Source organism: Triplophysa dalaica, chromosome 17, assembly GCF_015846415.1.
Source record: "Triplophysa dalaica isolate WHDGS20190420 chromosome 17, ASM1584641v1, whole genome shotgun sequence".
NCBI classification, from domain to species: domain Eukaryota; kingdom Metazoa; phylum Chordata; class Actinopteri; order Cypriniformes; family Nemacheilidae; genus Triplophysa; species Triplophysa dalaica.
The window spans coordinates 3,323,868-3,345,003 of NC_079558.1; the positions used below are offsets into that span (position 1 = coordinate 3,323,868).

General features: G+C 36.8%; 1 protein-coding gene across 5 annotated transcripts in view; it reads right to left on the minus strand.

The window, feature by feature from the left end:
• Positions 1-1,022: 1,022 nt before the first annotated feature.
• The window catches only part of cyth1b (cytohesin 1b), a 47,543-nt gene continuing 27,429 nt past the window's right edge, over positions 1,023-21,136 (minus strand). For 3 of the 5 annotated variants that reach the window (XM_056771038.1, XM_056771040.1, XM_056771039.1), the window contains exons 2-13: positions 17,881-17,963; positions 12,019-12,083; positions 10,067-10,133; positions 9,526-9,644; positions 7,167-7,247; positions 6,958-7,070; positions 6,634-6,782; positions 6,411-6,523; positions 3,910-3,988; positions 2,960-3,031; positions 2,483-2,637; positions 1,023-2,166 (exon numbers count right to left, since the gene is read on the minus strand). In XM_056771038.1, coding sequence (XP_056627016.1) covers positions 2,088-2,166; positions 2,483-2,637; positions 2,960-3,031; positions 3,910-3,988; positions 6,411-6,523; positions 6,634-6,782; positions 6,958-7,070; positions 7,167-7,247; positions 9,526-9,644; positions 10,067-10,133; positions 12,019-12,083; positions 17,881-17,963 — 1,175 coding nt within the window. In that variant the 3' untranslated portion in view covers positions 1,023-2,087. The remainder of the gene's footprint in view (positions 2,167-2,482; positions 2,638-2,959; positions 3,032-3,909; positions 3,989-6,410; positions 6,524-6,633; positions 6,783-6,957; positions 7,071-7,166; positions 7,248-9,525; positions 9,645-10,066; positions 10,134-12,018; positions 12,084-17,880; positions 17,964-21,136) is intronic. The other 2 variants (XM_056771036.1, XM_056771037.1) reach the window with 1 other exon arrangement.

Consider the following 21,136-nt stretch of genomic DNA (forward strand, 5'->3'; position numbering starts at 1 on the left):
TGTATTGAATATAATCAACACAATATGTGTAAAATTATAATCAACACAAAATGTGTTAAATTTAAATCAACACAAAATGTGGTAAAATATAATCAACACATAATGTGTTAAAATATAATCAACATAATCTATTAAATAAAATCAACACAAAATGTGTTACAATATAATCAACATAATCTATTAAATATAATCAACACAAAATGTGTAAAATTATAATCAACACATCATGTGTTGAAAAAAATCAACATAAAATGTTTTCAAATATAATCAACACAAAATGTGTTAAATTTAAATCAACACAAAATGTGTAATATTATGAACAACACATAATGTGTTAAATTAAAATCAACACAATGTGTTACATTATAATCAACACATAATCTATTAAGTATAATCAACACAAAATGTGTAAAATTCTAATCAACATAATCTATTAAATAAAGTCAACACAAAATGTGTTTAAAATCAACACAAAATGTGTTAAAATATAATCGAGACAAAATGTGTTAAATAAAATCTGCACAAAATGTGTTTATCAGAATCAACACAAAATGTGTGAAATTGTCATGTCATTCCAAACCTATATGACCTTTTTTTTCAGAACACAGAACATTGGTAGCAAAACAACAAAGCCATCCATTTGATATCCAGGGCGTGAAGAGCTATAGTAATGGTATGCAGTGTAAATTGCTGTGTTTAAAGTCTTTTAAATGCATAAATATACGTTCAAGCAGTGACTCAAAAGTTTTGGGAGGACTTTTAAAATGCATGACATAGACTAGAAAACTAACATAAAACTTAATTAGTGACTCATATGTCACATGGCCTTTAAAACTGTACAGATGAGTTTCTGCAGCAAACTCGCAAGAAATATTCTGGGAACCGCACCCAGATTCAACACCCCAGGAAATATTACAGAAGAAACCACAAATTAAAACACCGAGGGATTCATTGAAAAACTGAACTTCGTTTGCCTCTTATGGAGTGGGAAATATCACAGCATTAAATATTTAGCAGCTCTATAAGCTTAAGATATCAACTTTATTTCAAGCACAAGATTATACAGCAATGAAGAAATAAACTCAACAGGCCCAAATCTTTTCTTTCCTTCATACTTTTGCACAAAGTATATTTTGACATTAAAAAATAAAAGAAAACTAATGTTTAAATATGTCCAGCATTGATAAATTACTAAATGAGATAATTCAATTACCAGTGCATATAAGAAAAAAGTGTGTTTGTTTGTTTTTGGGGGGGGCTTACATATACATTAATTTAAGAAATACATTTAAAGGTGGCAAAATACAAAACCTAAGAAAAATAAACGTTTAAATCAGTAGTTCGATTCTGTAACAGCATTTACATGGTTTCATAAATATGAAGCATACTAAATTAGATATTTTTTCAATTTTCACAGTCTTTCAAGGCCACCTATGAGATCAGTGTGAAGAGCGGTAAAGCACATGTCTTAACTGTTTAAGCCAAATAAACAGTACCTAAAATAAACTATAATTTTCAATTCATGGATTAGAAAACACTCATTATAGCTGTGTTAATAATCACATGGGAGTAGGACAAACTTTGGCAAATTTAAAAACAAAAAAAATTAATGTACAAACATGACAGCAGATTAAAAAACAAAGATCACTCAAAAATGATCCTGTCAGACAGTCTCTAACAAACCAGGGACCAAACCTTCCCAGATATTTACATAGCAGTGGAAAAATAGGTGCACATGTAGCATTTGTATACGTATCAAAGCACAAAGAGGAACAGTCGTGTCCGCAGCAAGCTTATAAAAGGTTAATGAGATGCCACATTGAGTCAGACCTGCTGATTTGTGATGACGTGCGCGAGTATTCTTTCCATGAGCAGTTCTTGATCATATTAAACGTACAACTGTAACACAACTTCGCAGAACACTCGCTCTGATAAACTTCAAAACTCAAGATCATTCCTGAGAAAAACGATCCAATCCAACGTTATGGCTTTCGTGTTTTATTTGCCACTATTCCTTCTTCAGGTCCATGTACAAAGATCCTGTTCATGGCCATGAATATCCATGTTCAAATACAGTATAAGAGATCCTACTGTCTCTTCAAAGATGAGGCTTTCTTTTTCCGGGCAGCAAGCATTTCATAGAAAGGATCTCTGCTTATGGCAGCCCTGAAAAACACGAAAAATTACACGTTTTATAGCTCAAAAAATACTTCATTACCAAAACATTTCACCGAATCAAGGGTTCCAATTATTATGATAATCAATATATCTGTTAATTACTGAATGTAATTATCGTGTGTCTGATGATAAAACAATTACTCATATACAACAATGCTTAAATATGTTCTATAAATATCCTTGCAAAGAGTATTAGGTCATAAAATGTTGAGTTCACAAAATAACGATAAAAGTTTCAGTTTGGTCTAAACAAATCCTCAGATTTTTGGAATCTTTAGAAATGTCTGGCTGTGTAAGAACTTACTTGATGCTATTCATCCACTCCTCCTTCTCCTCTGTGGTCGGGGCCGAGATGCGGTAGAACGTGTGATTTCCCTCCACAACACGTCCGTCTGCTTCAGTCTTGCACGCTTTTATGACCTGATCCTTGTTGTCCGGGATGAAGAGTTCAAAGCAATTCTGGGCAAAGAGAAAACAAAGAGGCTTATACTGTACTGTGATGACAAAAAACAACGTTTAACTTCAAGCTTTCATGGTTAAAGACTTTTTTTGAAAACAGCAGGAATGGCATTGCAACAGTCAACATTGATCTGAACACGAGAGTGCTGTTAACTCCCAAAAAGGATTCTTTCATGGAAACTATCAGAAAAGCACCACCACTTCAGATCATAAAACTAAATAAAAAGCATTCATATCAATCTCACTAATTCATCACTGGATCAATGGCCTTGTAAGAAATGTATGAGACCATAACATGAAGATGAGAGAAAAGAGATCTTACTGGCTTCTTAGAGTCCTCCACTTCCCTTATACTGAGATTTTCCAGAGGAATGATCCCTCTTGGCTCTTTATCCTTTTAACAGAGCATATCACACACGTTACGGTGGTAAACACAAAAGATGGCTTATATTTGGAATAGGTCAAGACATTTATTGAATAATAAGTCAATGTATGTCTTGTATAATACACTCATGTTACCGTATCTCAGTTACTGTGTAGACATTTGGGGAAATACTTACGCAAGCAATATGGATATTGCAAAGAAACCAATTAGAATTGTTAATAAGGCAGGATATTTGGATCATACAAATTAATTGAATATATTGAAGTTCATGGATTTGGTGAAATTTAAGACGGCACGAGTAGTGTTTAAAGCAAGACAAACTGCTTCCGGAAAATTATGATTTTTTTTAATGTAATGCAGGTTGTGAATAAATTGAGAGGATTAAATAAAAAATAAAAAAGATAAACATTAAAAGGTATGTATATTTCCATTTGTGGAGTAAGGTTGTGGAATGGTTTGGAGCAGGAGTTAAACAATGCTCATACAATGAAATGTTTAAAAAGTATTTATCTGAAAGACAAATAAAAATATGGAGGTGAATGTGAAATGTTGATGTTATTTTGTCTGATTAGAATGTAAGAATGTAGGCGATGTTGCATTGCGATATATTTGTTGTTGTTTTGTATAGACTCTAGGTATTGGAACTATGTGGATGTGTAAAATTTTGCAGGAAATTGATAAGCTTCATCCTGCTCAGTTTCTGTTGCAGATTCCTGTGCTGGGTTTTGTGTATTTTGTTTTTTGTTTTTGTAAAACGGCAACATAGACTCCGTGTGTGTTACTTTGTAATATATATATTTTGTTCGAAATAAATAAATATGATGATTTTGCTATAGTGACAGCCTGAAATCCATTCATCCATTTAATATCATAACAGATTAATGTACCGTGGTGTACTCAAAGTAATAGAGACAGTTGTCCGTCAAAATGAACCATCTCCTCTTCCACGTTTTCACGCGTCCACCTGCAGATCAGATACAGGCATACTGATGATGTCATTGTTCAGAAAGCGTACAGGTATTGGTAACTGTTATGAGTTTGGAGCGCAGACACGTTTGCAAGATGAAGACTGATGCAGAGCAGCAGACAGACACATGTACGCTCACATTAGCAGATGGATGGCACAAAATTCGTCTCACCAAAACACATCGCCATTAGCATACATGTTAAGAAACCCACTGAATCAGATGTTAGGGAGTACATTAGTAAGAGAAAAAAGCGTTTCTGTAGCTCAGCTGGTAGAGAATGGCACTAGCAATGTCATAATGAAGGCACATGATGATAAACTGTATAGCTTTGATGTGCTTTAAAGTGATAGTTCACCCAGAAATTAAAATGTCAGATTTGTGTGAACACAAAAGGTGATATGTTGTTAACCGACACCCATTGACTTCAATAGGTTTTGTGTTCATACAAAAGAGGAGAGTTACAAACTATCTTCAAAATATCTTCTTTTGTGTTCTGCAGAAGGTTTGAAATGGCAAGAGGGTGAGTAAATTATGACAGAATTTCATTTTAGGGTGAACTATCCCGTCATTTTGTAAGTTTCCAAATAATATTTTTTTTCATTTTTGTCGTCTCCATGGTAAGATCAAAAGAAATAAGAGTAACAAAAACATTTTGTAAAATTTTCATAAATATCTATGTCAATGTTTTATTGCCTAGAAAACGTTGAAGTTATCAAATAGCTTAAAAAAAAAAAAAAAAAAAGAGTCATCTGACAAACAATTTTGCTTACATTAAGGTCTCCAATCTTCCAGTTTTCATGCTTATTTGTTTTATAAAGTGCTATCAAAATGTACAAATCAATAAGCAAGCACATTTGGGTCAATAGCATGTAAAGACTGGAGAGCTGCATTACTTCAACTGATCACACGGGTGCAGCAGAGACCAATGAAACGTCCCAAGTTTGACTAACAGGGTTGACTCCATGGCAACGAAGACAGTGGACCATAAGTGTCTCGCAAACATCCCAAGCCCATTGTGAGCGCAGCACAACAACGCAGCAAAACATGGCAGCAAATGTCAAACCAGTTAAAATGAAACCAACCATGAATCGGATGTAAAACCATTTTCATTTTTATGAAATGAAATATCGGTTAAATGAAACAAAGGAAAGGTGCAAATGAAGAAAGCACAAAGCACCTGGAAGCATACAGCAGCTTAATGGACTAGCTAAAAAAAAACCAGTGTACATACCTCCTGAAGAATGACAAACGTCAAACCAAACAAACAAATGTGGAAGAAAGAAAACAAAAGGAAATTAAATATCAAAACAAAGGCTGTGGTAAAATACTTGTGTCTCTGTGAGAGTGTGAGGCTGGTCTTCAGCTTTAAAGATCTGTGATGTGAGCAGGATGTGGATACATAAGAAGGTTTGTGTCAGCCATTTTACAGTAGCTTTGGCATATTGGGTTTCACACTGCATGACTGCAGCGATAAATGTGTAGTTTCCAGATAAATCGTACATGTGTGGTGTGACAGCAAAATTAATAAAAAAAAAACTGTTAATATTACATTCTTTTATAGAATTTATATTTATATGTATCATATAAACGGCATAAGAGAGATTTTATTTTGCTGACACACCATAGAACACATTTGCATATTAGTCTGTCAACTACCCATGTACAGTTTGGCTCTATTGACAACATATATGAAGTGCTTGCGATTACTACAAAATAATGACTTAGTACTGTACTGTACTGTGTCTGTACTGTAATGCACTTACAATATTTTAGGGCTGTCATATTATTAATCACATTCAAAATTAAAGTTTGTGTTGACGTAATATATGTCTGTGTACTGTGCATATTAATTAGCATTTACAAAACATACACATAGATACATAGATACATACATAGATAGATAGATAGATAGATAGATAGATAGATAGATAGATAGATAGATAGATAGATAGATAGATAGATAGATAGATAGATAGATAGATAGATAGAAAATTAAAAAATGAATAAATATTTAGATACATTTTAAAATATCGGTCAATTTAAATAAGTACATGTAAATATTCCTAAATATGTATATGTGTATGTGTTTATAAAAAAACAAATTAATATAACATAGCCTATATATAGAAATACAGTATATTATGTAAACACAAACTTTTATTCTGGATGTGATTAATCGCAATAAATATTTATAATTACAATAAATATTTATAGGGCATGCCAAAAAATAAGCTAAAGTTATGTCAGCAAAAAATGGTAATAGCATGTTTTCCCTAATAGAAGAAAACAGATGACGCATAACTATCCCAGCGCAATAAAACCTTTAAATTCAACACTTATAATAATAATATCAGAGCCACATTTAGGACTCAATGAACCAGTCCCTGTTCCATATCCACCAATGAGAAAACATTCACTCACCCAGTTTAAGCAGCCAACCCTCGCGGTCCGGATTAAAGAACGTGTGCGTGAGGTCATTTCCGTCATCTTCAGGTATCTTGAAGGGCTCATTTTTAATGCTTTCATACAGGTTCTGCGGGGTAATTGATATTTCATCATCTAATGCAACATAATGTATTTGGATACACTCAAGTGTCCCAGTGTATTTTGTAACATCTGTTTTTATCTGTATTCGATACCGACCCTGAGCAGGTCTTCTGGCAGATCTCCCCCATCATTGATGCCCCTGTTCATGCATATGAATCTCTCCGCTGATGGCTTGTCCTTCACGTTTGGGTTGTGCAGGCTTGTGTTCAACATGATGATTGCGAAGGAAAGTACGTAACACGTATCTGTCCAGAAATGAGAGAGATGAATCAACAGCAACAAATGTTCAAAGAGTGCTTGTGTCCAGAAAAGTGCATAAATACCACTTTAACCAACCCTCACATTTATATTTCAGACTGTCCCACGAATCATAAAAGTTCACCGCTATACAAGTTATTCAGCTCTCCCACACATACATACCTGTGGACTGAAAGACGCCAGGGTTGCATTGACAGTAACGTTGGGCAAAGGCTTCCATCATACGATCGATCTTCTGAGCTTCGCCCGGTAACCGGAAACTCCAAAGAAACTGTCTGGATGGTGCATAAAGACAATTAAACAGTATTAGATCAGTCTGGTGTTGCATCGCATTAAATACTGATGAAATCTATGAAACTATATCTATTCACCTGAGGGCCTGCACCAGGTTGAGGTCTGTAAATTCATGAAGCTCCACAAAGGCATGAAGAACCTGAATGTTGAAATCGTCCCTGGAATAAAGAGAACATTGAATTCATTTGTGCCAGCTGGAAAAATGTGGTATAATTTGCATTGAAATTAAGCAATAAGCCCCAACAAGCAGTGGGTTACAGTGAATTTTATAACAACTACGGGTGTTGTGGCACGACGTGAAGTGGAGTGCCTAAAACCCGCTTAGCTGTTATAAAATGCACTTGTTACAGCTTAGAACTGGACTCAACCAATCAGAATCAAGGAACAGTCCAGAACTGACCGTTTTATAATGTAAATTTAACCACTGCAAGATAATACTGCTACTCTTGTTCTGTGGCCTAATGTTGTGTTCCCACCAAACGCGAATGAAACGTTAAGCGCGTGTGATTTACATGTTAAGTCAATGCAAAGACATGATAGGACATCCTGCGGCACGATTTGGGCGAATGAGGTGGCACGAATTGAGCGTTCGAGCTGAAAAATCTAAACTTTGGTGAAACTTCGCACCGCGTTAACCAATCAGGAGCTTGCTCTAGTAGTGACTTTGACGTAGCGAACGGAGGCAGAAATCCGAAACAACAATGGAGTACAAAAACATCGTTGCTGTATGTGGTAGCTGGAGCTGTACGATACATCATGATTTGATCGAAACGGGAATAAAAAGGATCTTTGTTCGAAGAAAGTGAGGTTGGACAATCTGGAAGGTTGTAAAAAAAAATGCTCTTTCCTCAATTTGAGCTACATATATATATATATATATACACACGAGACTGGAGCCCCTCCCATGATGCGAGTTTGCGTCTGTTGTGAAGTGAATTTCATGCGTGAATGAAGCGAGAAAACTCAAAATGTTCAAGCGTCCAATTGAGCGCAAATAGCGCGGTTTATTCGAGCAAGTCGTGTTTGGTGGGAACGCTCTATAAGAATAACATGTACAAAAGATTGAAATAAAATTTGTGCAGATTTGGCTGCAGTCAATAGTGCAAAAACAGAAAAAAAATATCGAGTGAAATCGATACGGTACTGCAAATACACCATAGCAAGCAATAACACCAACAGTGCTGTACGCGTCACTGAATAACACGTCTACCGATGCGAAAACTTGTACAGTTCACAGTGTGAACTGGGAATTACGGCAGTGATCCTCATCCCAGACGTCTCAGATGGGCATTAAACTCGTGGGGGGATTAGCACTGGGTTTACGGATCGTGTGTAACTGGCCTTTTCTTCAGTGAGGAAATGGGGCATGTCAATATCATCAATGATCTGTTAATGCATTAACCCACTTTGGGGGTCCGTCCATTAAGCTCTGGACTCCTACGCTCTTTCATCCAGTCTGGCTTTGCCGTAACAACACTTCAGTGTGTGTGTGCGTGTGCGCAGATGAGCTCAGGATTCCCTATTGATTTTCCTCAGGTGACACAGAGGATAATGTGCATGCGTCTATGTGGGTGTGCATTTGGAGTGTAGATGTATTGACTGGTGTAAGGAATTACACATGAAAACATACAAGATAGTCTTAAAGTCTTTAAATTGGGTTATTTTAAGAAGAACTGATATGAAATGCAAATGTCTGATCGAAATTCAACAAAACACAGCGTGCCCAAAATTCAATTTAGCCAAAATATTTGTATCTTTGAAACTCAAAATGAGACTTTTTACAGAACTGTCATGCATGTTTCCATCCACAACATTGCATTAAAATGTATGCAGGACTTCAAGACTTCAGAAAATATAACCCACAAGTATTACTGACTTCTTTTATGTTGTTTTGTCCTTTCTGGAGCTTAACAGATGCAGTCACTATGAAAACTGCTATATGGAAAAGAAGTGTATGAAGAAAAAAATCACTATTCATTTTGTACAGGAAAAAAGGATACAGTTTAGAAAAACAAACTTTTACTTTTGTGTGGACTATTCCTTTAATATCACTGCAATGGTGAAGGGAGGAAAATATATCCACCGTACTGTATACATATTCCTTCCGTTCCTGCCTCGATAGGTCCCTGATGGCCAGGCACTGACATTGAATTTCAGTCCATCAATAAATGTGTAAGCCGACCCTTAATGCTAAACCCAGCGCTTTCATTCGGACACAAGTCATCCTCATACAGTAATGGCTTTCGGTGAACACAAGCTTATCATCGATGATGTCATCCTCCCTTGAGTTCGGATTCTAGATATAGCAAAATCCCAAATCTGTTTAACTTCCACTTCAACTACCATCTAATCTTACTGGTTAACGGTTAAGAACAGATTCATAGGCGCTGCTTTTTGTACACATAAAATCAAAGAATCCCTATTCCTGTCATTTACCTTTCACCCAGATAATCTCCGATGGCTGTCTTGTTGAGGCCCTCACCCTTGTATAGAAATTGGGCAATATCTTCACAAGTGTTCTTCAGCAATTCGTTTTCTATGAGGAACTGAATCCCCTGCGAGTGGAAAAAAAGAAAAAGAAAAAACTTTATGAACAGAAAAACCAGATCCTGCTTTCACCATATTTCTGACTATATTTTCATATGCATATAGCTCAAGTAGAGTACTTAAAGGCTGGATTCTCTGCTCTACTCTTTTCCAGCTATCTGAACTTTAACCCATGTGTCTGGATCTGTGATTTAAATTTGTCGTGGTTGCGTGATACTTAACAATACTTGAATGCTTATAATAATAATAATAAGAAGAAGAAGAAGAAGAATGTGTGCACCTACGCAAGATCAAAAGGTCTAAAAATGCTTACTGAGAATCCATTTTCTGTAATAGGAGTCAGTTCGATAAAACGCAAAATAGCTCAAAGAGAAAAAATGTCAGAAATGTTTTAATGTACTAAACCCCTACAAAATAAAGGCTCGCTTACCTTTTTGGGATCCATATTAAATTTCTTGCGGCCCATGGCCATCTGCTTACTCCGCTGCATATTTACTCTGTGAACAAGATGAGGGATTCATTTCACTTTCTTTCACTTAATCATTTGATAGGCACTTCGATAAATCGCACATTTCACACTTGTGGGGACGGTGTTGAACCCATCAGTGTTGCAAGCATCACACGCAGAAGATGACAAGCATTTCTGCAATCTGAGAATAAAACTGAAGCTGAAATCATCATCAACCTCACAAGCGGTTTGCGCAACTTCAATTCCTGTCAGAGCTTCTGTGATGACATCACTATTTGTGTCATCAGCTAAATGTGCTCGAGGACGTTGATGTGACATGATGTTAAAGGCCCCACCCAGTAAAGAGTCACCCACTGGTGTGCTTTCCATAGAAGCTGAATGACATCACCCAATGTGGAGGAATAGATGGGGGAGGAACAGTGATGACAAAAGAATTTCATAAAAGGGAAGTAACGACATAGAAGGAAAATGGCTGTTTTAGATTCAAATGGCCCTCAGAGTGGACATCCTGTGAAGTGTTCTGCGGGCTCAGTGGACTCATGTAAAATGGATGAACCTCATATGTTGATTCAGTTTGATGTATATGCTGAAAGTAACTCTGTTTGGTGTGAGAATATGGGTCACTGAAGTCAGTACCAGACTGAATTAAAAGCCAGTTTAATTTATTCATTTTTTTGTTTTGAATCATTTTATGCAAGTCACAGGTCAAGACGAGACCTGCCCCATGTGGACGGTTAAGACATTCCCAAAAATTCTTCACATCTCAGTCAATTTACCCAAATTACACCTCCTTTTACCAAAACAGCTGTACATAATTCACCAGTCTCCCCTCCCGCAGGGGCACAGTCATTAATATTTTAACGGGATGGGAAAGATTGAGTACTGTGTGTGTGTGTGTATGTGTGTGTGTGTGTTTGTTATTCCTCTGTGTGTGCTTAGAAGTAATGGAGAATATGCTTTTGTGTATCGTGTGCGTGTGTGACCACAGCAGCAAAACAATACAACAGATGAAGTTCGACGTATACTTTTAAAATGAAATTGTATTTACTTGTCTAACTTTGGTGAGTGCATTTAAAAAATATTCGGTACAAAAGTAGATTTTATACACTGGAATTGAGTGCAATGTGAAAGACGGGCATGATAGTACAAGGGAGGCAGACTGGGATGCGAGTTTGTCTGAATAGTAGGGATGTAACGATTCACTGTGAGCCGGCTGAATATCAATTATATTATGTGACGATTCAAGCCGGTTGAGATGTTATTTGAATCGCAATACATGTTTTGAACAGCAGGGGATTTAGGACGTTTTTTTTACATTTTTGACGTTTTTATATTTTTAAATGTTTTTTACGTTTTTACATTTTCTACATTTTTAACGTTTTACATTTTTTTATTAAATAAAATTAAATAAAAAAAAATATTTAATTTAAAAAGCACAAATTTAATTTAATAATAAAATATAAAAAATATTAAAAACATTAAATATATTTATATAATTATTTACCTTGGAAAATTATCCTAATGTCAGACAAGAGCTTTTGGTAACAGCTCTTGCTTGATTCTTAAATGTTAAACAAAGTCTTAGTCTTAGAAACGTGCAGTATTTAAGAAATCATTAAAGGGCAGTTGTTAATTCCTAATCTGTCTCAGCTCATTTTGTAAATTAAACCGTGAATGAATCGAATCCTGAGATCAGTATTGTGCGTCCCATCGTGAGTGAATCGTTACATCCCTACATAGCTTTTTGGTGATAGGCCTCCATATCCAGTAGTTTTTGAGGTCTAGGTAACATCATATTGAAATATATTTTGTTTCAAGAATTTTGAAGACATGCTTTATACATTTGGAATAATATACAGTGATAAGTCCTTCACAGTACAACCATAGCAATGTGATTCTAGTAATAATCATACCTTTCTTGAGTCGAGCCAAGACTATCGATCTCATTTGTGACCTTCGCTATCTCATCCTTGAGCCGCTGAAAAACATAAAAAGGACAAAAACAAATGAGTTCATCACAAGGAGAGCTGAAGGTGGAGCTGCCCCCTGAAGAGGACCTTGAAGTCGGTGATGGAAAGCCCTGAATCTAATACAATTAACACACAAGAGCATCATAAATATCTAATATGATTATCAAGAATATGAAACATTCAATCACGGCCCAGCATTGCACCTGCATCAAATATCAAGATGAAGTGGCATTTGGGAATGGGAGAGCAGGGGGGGCGAGGGGGAGGGAAGAGAAGCAGATATGAAAGATGAGGAAGAAAAAAAGAAGAGAGACGGTGAGAGAGTGAAAGAGAGGAAGAGATGGGCATTATGTTGTGACAAAATTAAAATTCAGTGTGATTTTAAAGGCACTTGTCGAGAAAACTCAGTAAAGCTGGGTGGCATTAAATACAAATGAACTGCAACAAGAAAAAAATTATCTGGAAAAGAAACTGAATTGTAAATCAGCACAACAGAAAATTCATTATAGTAAACTTTTCAGGATGTTAAGATGTTGCACAATAGGTCTTATAAAGTTATCGTTATACTGTAGCAGTGTGTGCGTTTTTGTGTGTAGTTTATTATGCATAATGGATTTGCACAATGCATGAACAAGTTTACTATAATTTACAAAAATATTAAAACGTTAATTTAAATTAATTCCCAGCCTAAGAATAAAACAAGTGCGAATATATGAAAAATTGCTTACATAAGTATGAGGCAGTAAAATTAATAACCAAAAATAAGTTAAAACTAAAAAACTAAACAAAAAAAGTAATGTTACTTATTGCCTTTCTAATTTAATTTTTTGTATTGCTATAAGAAAGTGAGGCCAAAATTAACATGAAAAAAACCACACAAGTTAAATCTTATTTAAAATCTTAACTATAAAAAAATTATCAAAACTATAATGAGTTTGTGTATATATAATAAGATAGTTTGTTCTATTTAGGTAAATCTTACACTATGCCCTCTAAGTGAGGCTATACAGCCATACTGTAAGCATGTATAGTCATTGTGTGTCATAACAACACTGCCTGCAATCCATCTTTCTGAAGCAGCTCGGGCGAAGATCAATACGACTCGTATTACCAATCCACCAAGGCACACGTACGAACACAATGCGTGCTGCATTATCAATACGTCCCTCTTATTACGTCACCTGAAAAGGTCAAACAAGTTCCCTTTTAACACCTGACCTTCCTCCGCTATACATTTTCCCTGTGTGTCAATGACCACACATATTCACACGAGGATCGTAGTAGAATAGTCATATCGGCTTGACCCGGACAAGTGCTCTCGGAGCTCCATAAAGCAGTGTGTTAAAAAGATCAATGACCTATAGTGAGGCTAATCCCAGAGGTCAGAGAATCTGGATATGGAGAAACCCATGATATTTTAACAAGTACGCCACAACAAAGTGCTTTATACTGTCAATCTTATAAAAGCAGGACAGTTCTTGAAAGCTTTTCATAACCATTTTGGCCCATCGTGTTGACATTAAACTGCCTTTTTGACTCGCATGTAAAAACAAACCACAAAGTGGGCAGGTCTTGTCATAAACAAGGTACAATGCTTCCCAGACTCCTAGGTGATGGTCAAAGGTCTATCTTTCTGAAAACCAGTGGATGCAAATTGAAGCGTAAAGAAACAAGCGCACTGTAAATAGAGACAGACTACTGTAAATCTCTTCGATTTTTCAATCATTTCTCCTATACATCATTAAGATTAAATGGAGAGCAAATAGAAATGTCTTCCGTGTCTCCGATATTCTCCTGAAAAATATTTTCTTTGTGTAAATCATGCAGGTTTGAAATGACACGGGGCGAATAAATTATGACAGGATTTGTACTTCTGGGTGAACTTTGCCCATTAAGTTGATACGTCAATGAAACGAGATGAGAAGTCCATCACTCCATTAAATCTCCTGGGCTAGGCAAGAGCAACCTCGGAGCAAAAAAATTGAATAGAAACTTCATCCGAACTCCACTCTGAGAGAAGAAAGACGGCTGCGAGAGACAAACATCTGCTACAACAATGATGGAACAAAGCGGTCATGATAATGACGTTCAAATTGAGCGTTGCTAGGTGATGCCCGCCATATAAAGGTAACATGTAAACAGACACAAGTTGTCAGCCCACACCTTTCCATTTGTTCTGGCCTTATGCAACGCATTATAACGTCTGTCTCCTGGCAACAGATGGAATTTCCAACCTGGAAAGAAAAGGAATCAGGAGCGTCCAAAAGGACTCCACGGACGATGTCAATCACTCTAATAACTATAACTACTATAAATAGCACTTTGTTTCCATTAGACAAACATGTCCAACTGCCCAATCGCGCCATCAGTATTAAGAAAAGGACATCCATCCATGTGGTTAATAAATAAATCTAATATCAACTGTAGGTTTTATGAAATAATCTTGTATTTCCCAGAACTCCGTGGCTGAAAATAGTGAACATTTGTCCAGATCTTTTCATGTTATCAGTCCTCATAACTCGGGAAATAACAAGCTAAAGAGCGTCTAATGATGCACAGACGTACCATCACACACTCAGCATCGATCAACTACACCGAATCCTAATTGGAATGGCAGCGGAGATGGCGACTTTGATAACTAGAGAGGCCTTCAGGGCCCGCTGCACGTAGGGGTGAACACAACAGACAGAGAAAACAGATCCAAACACCCGGACGCTGCTGGTTCAGTGAGCGCGAACAAAAGCCATTTAGTTCAGACAGCCAATCATCGATTTTCAAACTGACCAGTTTTGCAGCAGAATTTGAAGCACGTTGGGAAGTGGCAGATGTTTACTTATACATGAAGACTAAAGTTCTGTCTAGTCACTATCACTTGAAAGGAATAACATTAGTGCATAGCTGACCTGGTTCGGCTAAGACTGCGATTCGCATGTGGGGGTGTGAGGAAAAGTGGGGCGAGCTATGTGACTTTTAAAGGTTTTTGTCCTAGTCAAGTTTAACGTTTTCGGAAACCTGAACTAAACATGAATTAAAATGTTTCATGTCAAATACAAGAATGTGGCTAAAACGTCACAATAAGGTTGTATTTGTACTTCAACAACCCTTGGAGGTGGATAAAGTATACAAACGTTGCCCGCAAATACGCACATGCACCTATTCAACCCAAGCGTGCATAATGACAACACAAAAGAGCACAGTCTAAAATAATATTATTTTATAGTTATTCACTCATTACTTTACGTGTTGTTATACATAAACTATGAACTATTACTACAGATGGTTGAATTTCCTCAAACTGATTCGAGTGCTGATGGATGTGTACCTGTGGACGATAGCCCCTCTTACAGCAGTGCTTCTCTGCTCTCCTCCGCTGGCCTCCCCACGTTGTCTTTGGTCGATATTAATCAACGTTTCATTTCGACAAATAAGAATATCCTAAATTTGCAGCCTGAAAAATAATCTGCGTGCACATGGGACTGTTTTACGTGGTGCTGTAAATGGACTTGCAGCGTCTAACATAATGCGGTTGCTAGTGTTGTTAATGTGATGTAATCACCCCAGGGGTCGTGATCGAGTGGGAGGAAATTCCTAAGGCTGATGATGGCTCTTTATCTGCCTGGTTTATTTTTAACTTAACTAATATTTTTATATTTTATTACACTTATTGATTACATACGCTATGTCTAATTAAATATATATATATTTCTGGAAATCATCTTGGTCAAATAACCAAATTAACATGAACCAACGTTAACAAAAGCTGTGGAAGTATTATGCATTAGTAGTTAATGTTATTTAATGCATTACCAATGTTTAAATGACATTTTTTAAGGGATCTACTGACAGAAATGCAATAAAATATACATAACTATGTCTTCAGAGGTGTATAAAGACCTTACATAATGAAGCGTTAACTTTTTCTTAACTTAGAATGAGCTATTTCAATCGTGGGTCCCCTTGCACGGAATTCGCCATGTTGTTTTCGAACAGTAGCCCTAAACAGACAAACTGCTCTACAGTGCTTGTTTCGTAACTATGTCTTTCAGCAAAAAAGCGAACCCTGACGACATCTTTAGGCCCAGGTCGTAACCAATCGTAACCTCAACCCTAGATGTCGCTAAATTTCATACACTGGACCTTTAACAAATACAAACTTGTTACAAAATAAGTGGAAAAATGTTCTGACTGCTTTGTGTGTAGGTCATTTAATAAAAGTTTCGTTTTCAAACGCAGACACACATGCACACATACCTCACCCAGATCATAAGACCAGAAGACCCATCAAGAATGCTGTAAACTGCCCCAGTGCCCAAAGGCAGCCTGTCTGGGTCAGAAGTAGGGCTGTGGGCGGGACCTTCCTGCCCTTAAATGGCAGCATCACATTAAGAGTGTGAGAGGGTCTTTCAGGAGACATGGTGGTCTCCTTAAAGAAGCTTATCTGATCTGTCTGATCATGACCCCATCACCCATCAAAACCTTCATCCATGTGTAGGAGGGGCAGAGATCTTGATGCTTCAGTGTTATTTTTAACCCATGGTTGGGTCAAATATAATTAATTCTTTAGTTAATTTTAACCCAACGGTTGCGTTTCTATCCTTTTGGGGGTTTAAAATAAACCATTATTTTCTTAAAGCGCGGATGCCGAGAACAGAAAAATAAAGATTTAAATCTGCATCAATTCAAAATGAATAAAACCTCCTGTAAAGAAACTGAATGCATTAAAATCATTTTGAGATTAATCCCAGTTTAAAATTATGTGCAGACTACAGGGAAATAAGATGTATACTCCTGGGGTATATTTGGCCTAGAAAGGCTGTTCTACTTTAGGAAGGCTGCCATGATCACATGGCCAGCTAAATAATACTCAATAAGCGTTGGTATGCATCCTATTAGTGCTGTCAGTTGCAGAATAAATGAATAATGGGTGACAAATACACCTGCATGGTATTTCGACAATGGTATAGCAAAAAATTCAGATTCAGACTGCAACTATTTTCAAACAACCAAACCACATTGTGCACATTTAAACATTATGTTCTCAATTTAAAACTGTTACGGGGTATAAATAAATTAATGAAGGCATCACAAATAACACATTTTTAAAACACAAATAAATGTCAAAATTTCACATGCTGTTCAAGGACAATCTGAAAATGGCAATAGATTGAGACAGGACTGGCAGTTAGTGTCAAAGTAATGCCACTAAACTTCATTTGAAGTTTAACTAGATTAATTTAAGTCATTTTAGCAAGGGAGGGCACAGCGTTTGGCAAACAGGGGCTTTAATGGTTGACATTCCAATTGCGTTATATAATTAGCATAAATGAATTTGCTGGACTTGTTTCAAAAGATCGCACATCCTTCATGAACCAGCTGTTACGGTGTCCGTCCTGGGTTGGAACAGCCCATCAATCCTGTACACAATCAATCCTTTACGCAAAACTATAAAGCCAGGGTCACACAACCAGTCGCAAAGAAACCACCAAACCCTCTCCTGTCCCGCTCCCAACAGATTCTGTTCATCACAGCTGCCGTGCATAGAAAAGCATCATATTGATTAGGTGAAATTAATAAGTTTAATAAGATGTCAGGAAGACAAGAAAGAGACATGAGCAAAGCCCTAAGCATTGGGTTAAAAAAAATGACAACGCAACACAAACAGCAGAGCTTTCACAGACTGGGTTATATATAGTTTTATATAAACCCTCAAAATACACAAAAAAAAAATGATACAGAGTAGTCGCTATATTGATTGTGGATTTGTGTTAAATTATTGTACACATGGAAGGTCATCTGAAGTGTTACCTGTATGTCTTCCAGAAGCTCCTGTTTGCGTCTCCTGATGTTCTCCAGCTCTTGCTTCTCCTCTGGCGTCAGGTCGTCCGGGACTTTGTTTGGAAACAAACAAAAGCAAACAATGAGTATAAACGTGAATGTAAAGAAATACAAAATATGCAAACAGTCAAGTTGTAGTGTCTTGACCAAACACTTTTGTTTAGCAAAAACATTTCTAAGCTATCACAAGGTAGAGGAGACGGTAAGACCGTAAGTAAATTGTCCAAGGCAATGAACTCCCTTTGAGAGCCAAACTGACTAGGAAATCAATAGTCAGAAAAACCCATCAGTTGTTTATGCGGCCCTATGATCGAAAGATTCGGAAGGTGTTTAAAGGTGCGATATGATGGTATGATTTGTCTAAGACCGCCCGTCTTAGTCAGGCGTTACATTTCCGTCACACGCTTGCTATATTCAACCAATAACAACGCACTGGTTAACTGGCCAATCATAGCACACCTCGCTTTTCAGAGCGATGAGCTTTGTAAAAATCTGCGCGTTTCAGAGAGGCGGGGCAAAGAGGAGATACAAACAGTCACAGCGTTTTGAACCTTAAATCATGTAAACACATTGTATAACATCTAAAACAGGCGATGCGATTCGTTTTAGCCGTGTCTTATGACCCCTTTAAGTTACAAGAGTAAAGCCGTTTATTTCATCATATGCTTCATCACAGTTTGTCTCTCTCAGAGCCATTTCCAAGAATTTAAAGTGCCAGGCGACATGATGACGTCACCAAAACTATCGCATGGTGGTGTCTAGTTGTGGTGTCAACTAAATGTACATATGCAACAAATGTCTCCATTTAATAAGCAAATTACTCTTTTTTTTATTTTAGGAAGGTTCCACTCTCAATTAGAAAATCATTTTACCTTACAACATGTTATTTTCATGACATGAATTAAAAAACTCCCGACCATCAGCAAAACAAGTTTCACAGAAGCCCCCGTACACTTCTGAAGTGCTCTATAAAAATCTGACGCAGGAGTTTGCTGATCACAAATAATTTATAAGGACCTTGCATCCATAAACCCAAAGACTCCAATTCAGCTTAAGTATTTGTTCAAGAACGTTGAGGTCTGTTCAATACCGGGCTGAGTTCCAATAACCCCAGAATAGTTCTTGCTCAGTTGGCAGTAAAAGAGTTTGCTTTTCAATTTTTGTGCACTGGATAATAAATATGGGTATAGTATTATTATAAATAAGATATAAAGAAAGCATATATCACCCTATTATGTGTTTTAGAAGACATTCATTTTGTGCGTTACACAGAAAAGTCACAGGTTATGAGTAAAGTAATAAATTAATTGCTTTAAGTATATTTAAATGTATAAATCTTCACTAATAAATAAGGCACTTAAATTCCTTCCTGCTGTCTTTGTTTAATTCTGAGCTGAGAACTGATCATATGACTAACAAAGAGACACTAAGCCATATGATATGATGACCCTCACCTCTCATGTGACCTCAAATTCTTTCCCGGTGGCCGGCGTTACAGCCTGACCTTGCACACACCCCACAGACCCCCCAACTAGTGACCTGTGATGATCTGAAAAAACTAATTGAATCCTGGTCCATACACAGAGAAAGGTGAGGTTGCCACGGGCATCTCCTGCTGTAACCATAGCAACAGATCACAAACCATCAAAGCTCCGGACATCAAGGCACCATTAGCTGATGAAAACATCACCACTTTGATAAAACACATCCTCCCTCTAATCCACTTGCATGTTCATTTGCATTTACTAACATTTTTATTTAGTCACCATCTGCAAGCTCATGGGTTAGCTGAATTTTTCACAATCTTGTATATCTGGGCCTACTGTAATATACAGTAGGTTTTGTGCTGTCCAACTAAATTCATCATCACATCAAAAGCATAACCATGTTTCGAATCAAGCACTCATCACCATGGAAACGCACTGAATATACTTTAGGAGAAATTCTCCAGCTGGGACGTTTGACAGACAGGCTGCGAGCAAAAATCCCATCCAAAAAACAACCCTTCCCCCATTTTACAGAAACTGGTACAGTATTCTCCAGAAGAAATCTATTAGTCTCACCTCATGCAACGCAGGAATCTACACGCAGTACATATGTTCAGAGAGAACATGTCAAACGAGAGCAAAAGGTTGATCAGGTGGGGAGGCGTGACCTTGGGATATAAGGATCTTTAATACGCAGTGTAATATTAAAGAGAGCGATGTTACAATCACAAACTATCAAAAGTCTATCACGTAGACGTCAAAAGTAACATGCAGCATATAACGGCAAAATAGTTACATTTACATTTAAGAAGCAATTTAATCCATAGTGTATTTGGTCATCCTTAAAAATAATACAAATATACATCTATGTTAATGTTTTCTCTAGTGATGCAACTCACGGTTCGGATCACTTTACGGAATTTGGGTCACGGATCGGATCATCTTTGGGATCAGCTAATGAAAATGCTCATCATAGTTTTATTATTATATATTATTATAAATATAATAACTTGTTTTTGCAATCAATAAAATGCAAAAAATATATAACCTTATATAAGGTTTCAAAGAGGGGTTAAAGAATTTTATTTAAGAATAAAAAATAAAATAAAGGTTTGAAAGTAGACCTGCCCTGAAGATATCAAATTAAGATGTACGCGAGAATGCGCTTTAATATTGTACTCGTCCAGTTGCTGGAGAGAACTAGAGCGCTAAAACTGGAGCGCATCTTTTATTCTATGATGAATAAACTTAGTTCATCAGCGGGTCACATGATTTACGCAGCAGTTTAAGTTAAGATATACACGCCAATGCGCTTGTACTCGTCCAGATAGAGAGAAAGTGCATGCTAAAACTTTATTTGACCATGGTGAATAAATTGAGTTAATCCGCTGGTCACGTGTGTTCCAAACCGTAGAGCAAGATTCTACGGATTACATATCAACAGCGATCCCTTTCACCACTAGTTTATTCTAAAGTATATCATTCAAAGGGGCACCAGACAAATATTCAAGTTTAACTAGTGTGTTATTTGACTACTCCAAGTATTTTGGTCGGTCAAACAGAAGGTCCACTGTTAACTCGGGAATTGTGTGTCTCTCTAGCGAGAATTTCACATGCTAAATATTATGAATGAACAAGACTATTTCTTGAATGACTTCTGGTATTTCAGCTGACAAACCGAACACACATCACTTGAGCCGACAACAGTAAACACTGAAACTTAGGACCAACCAGCAGCA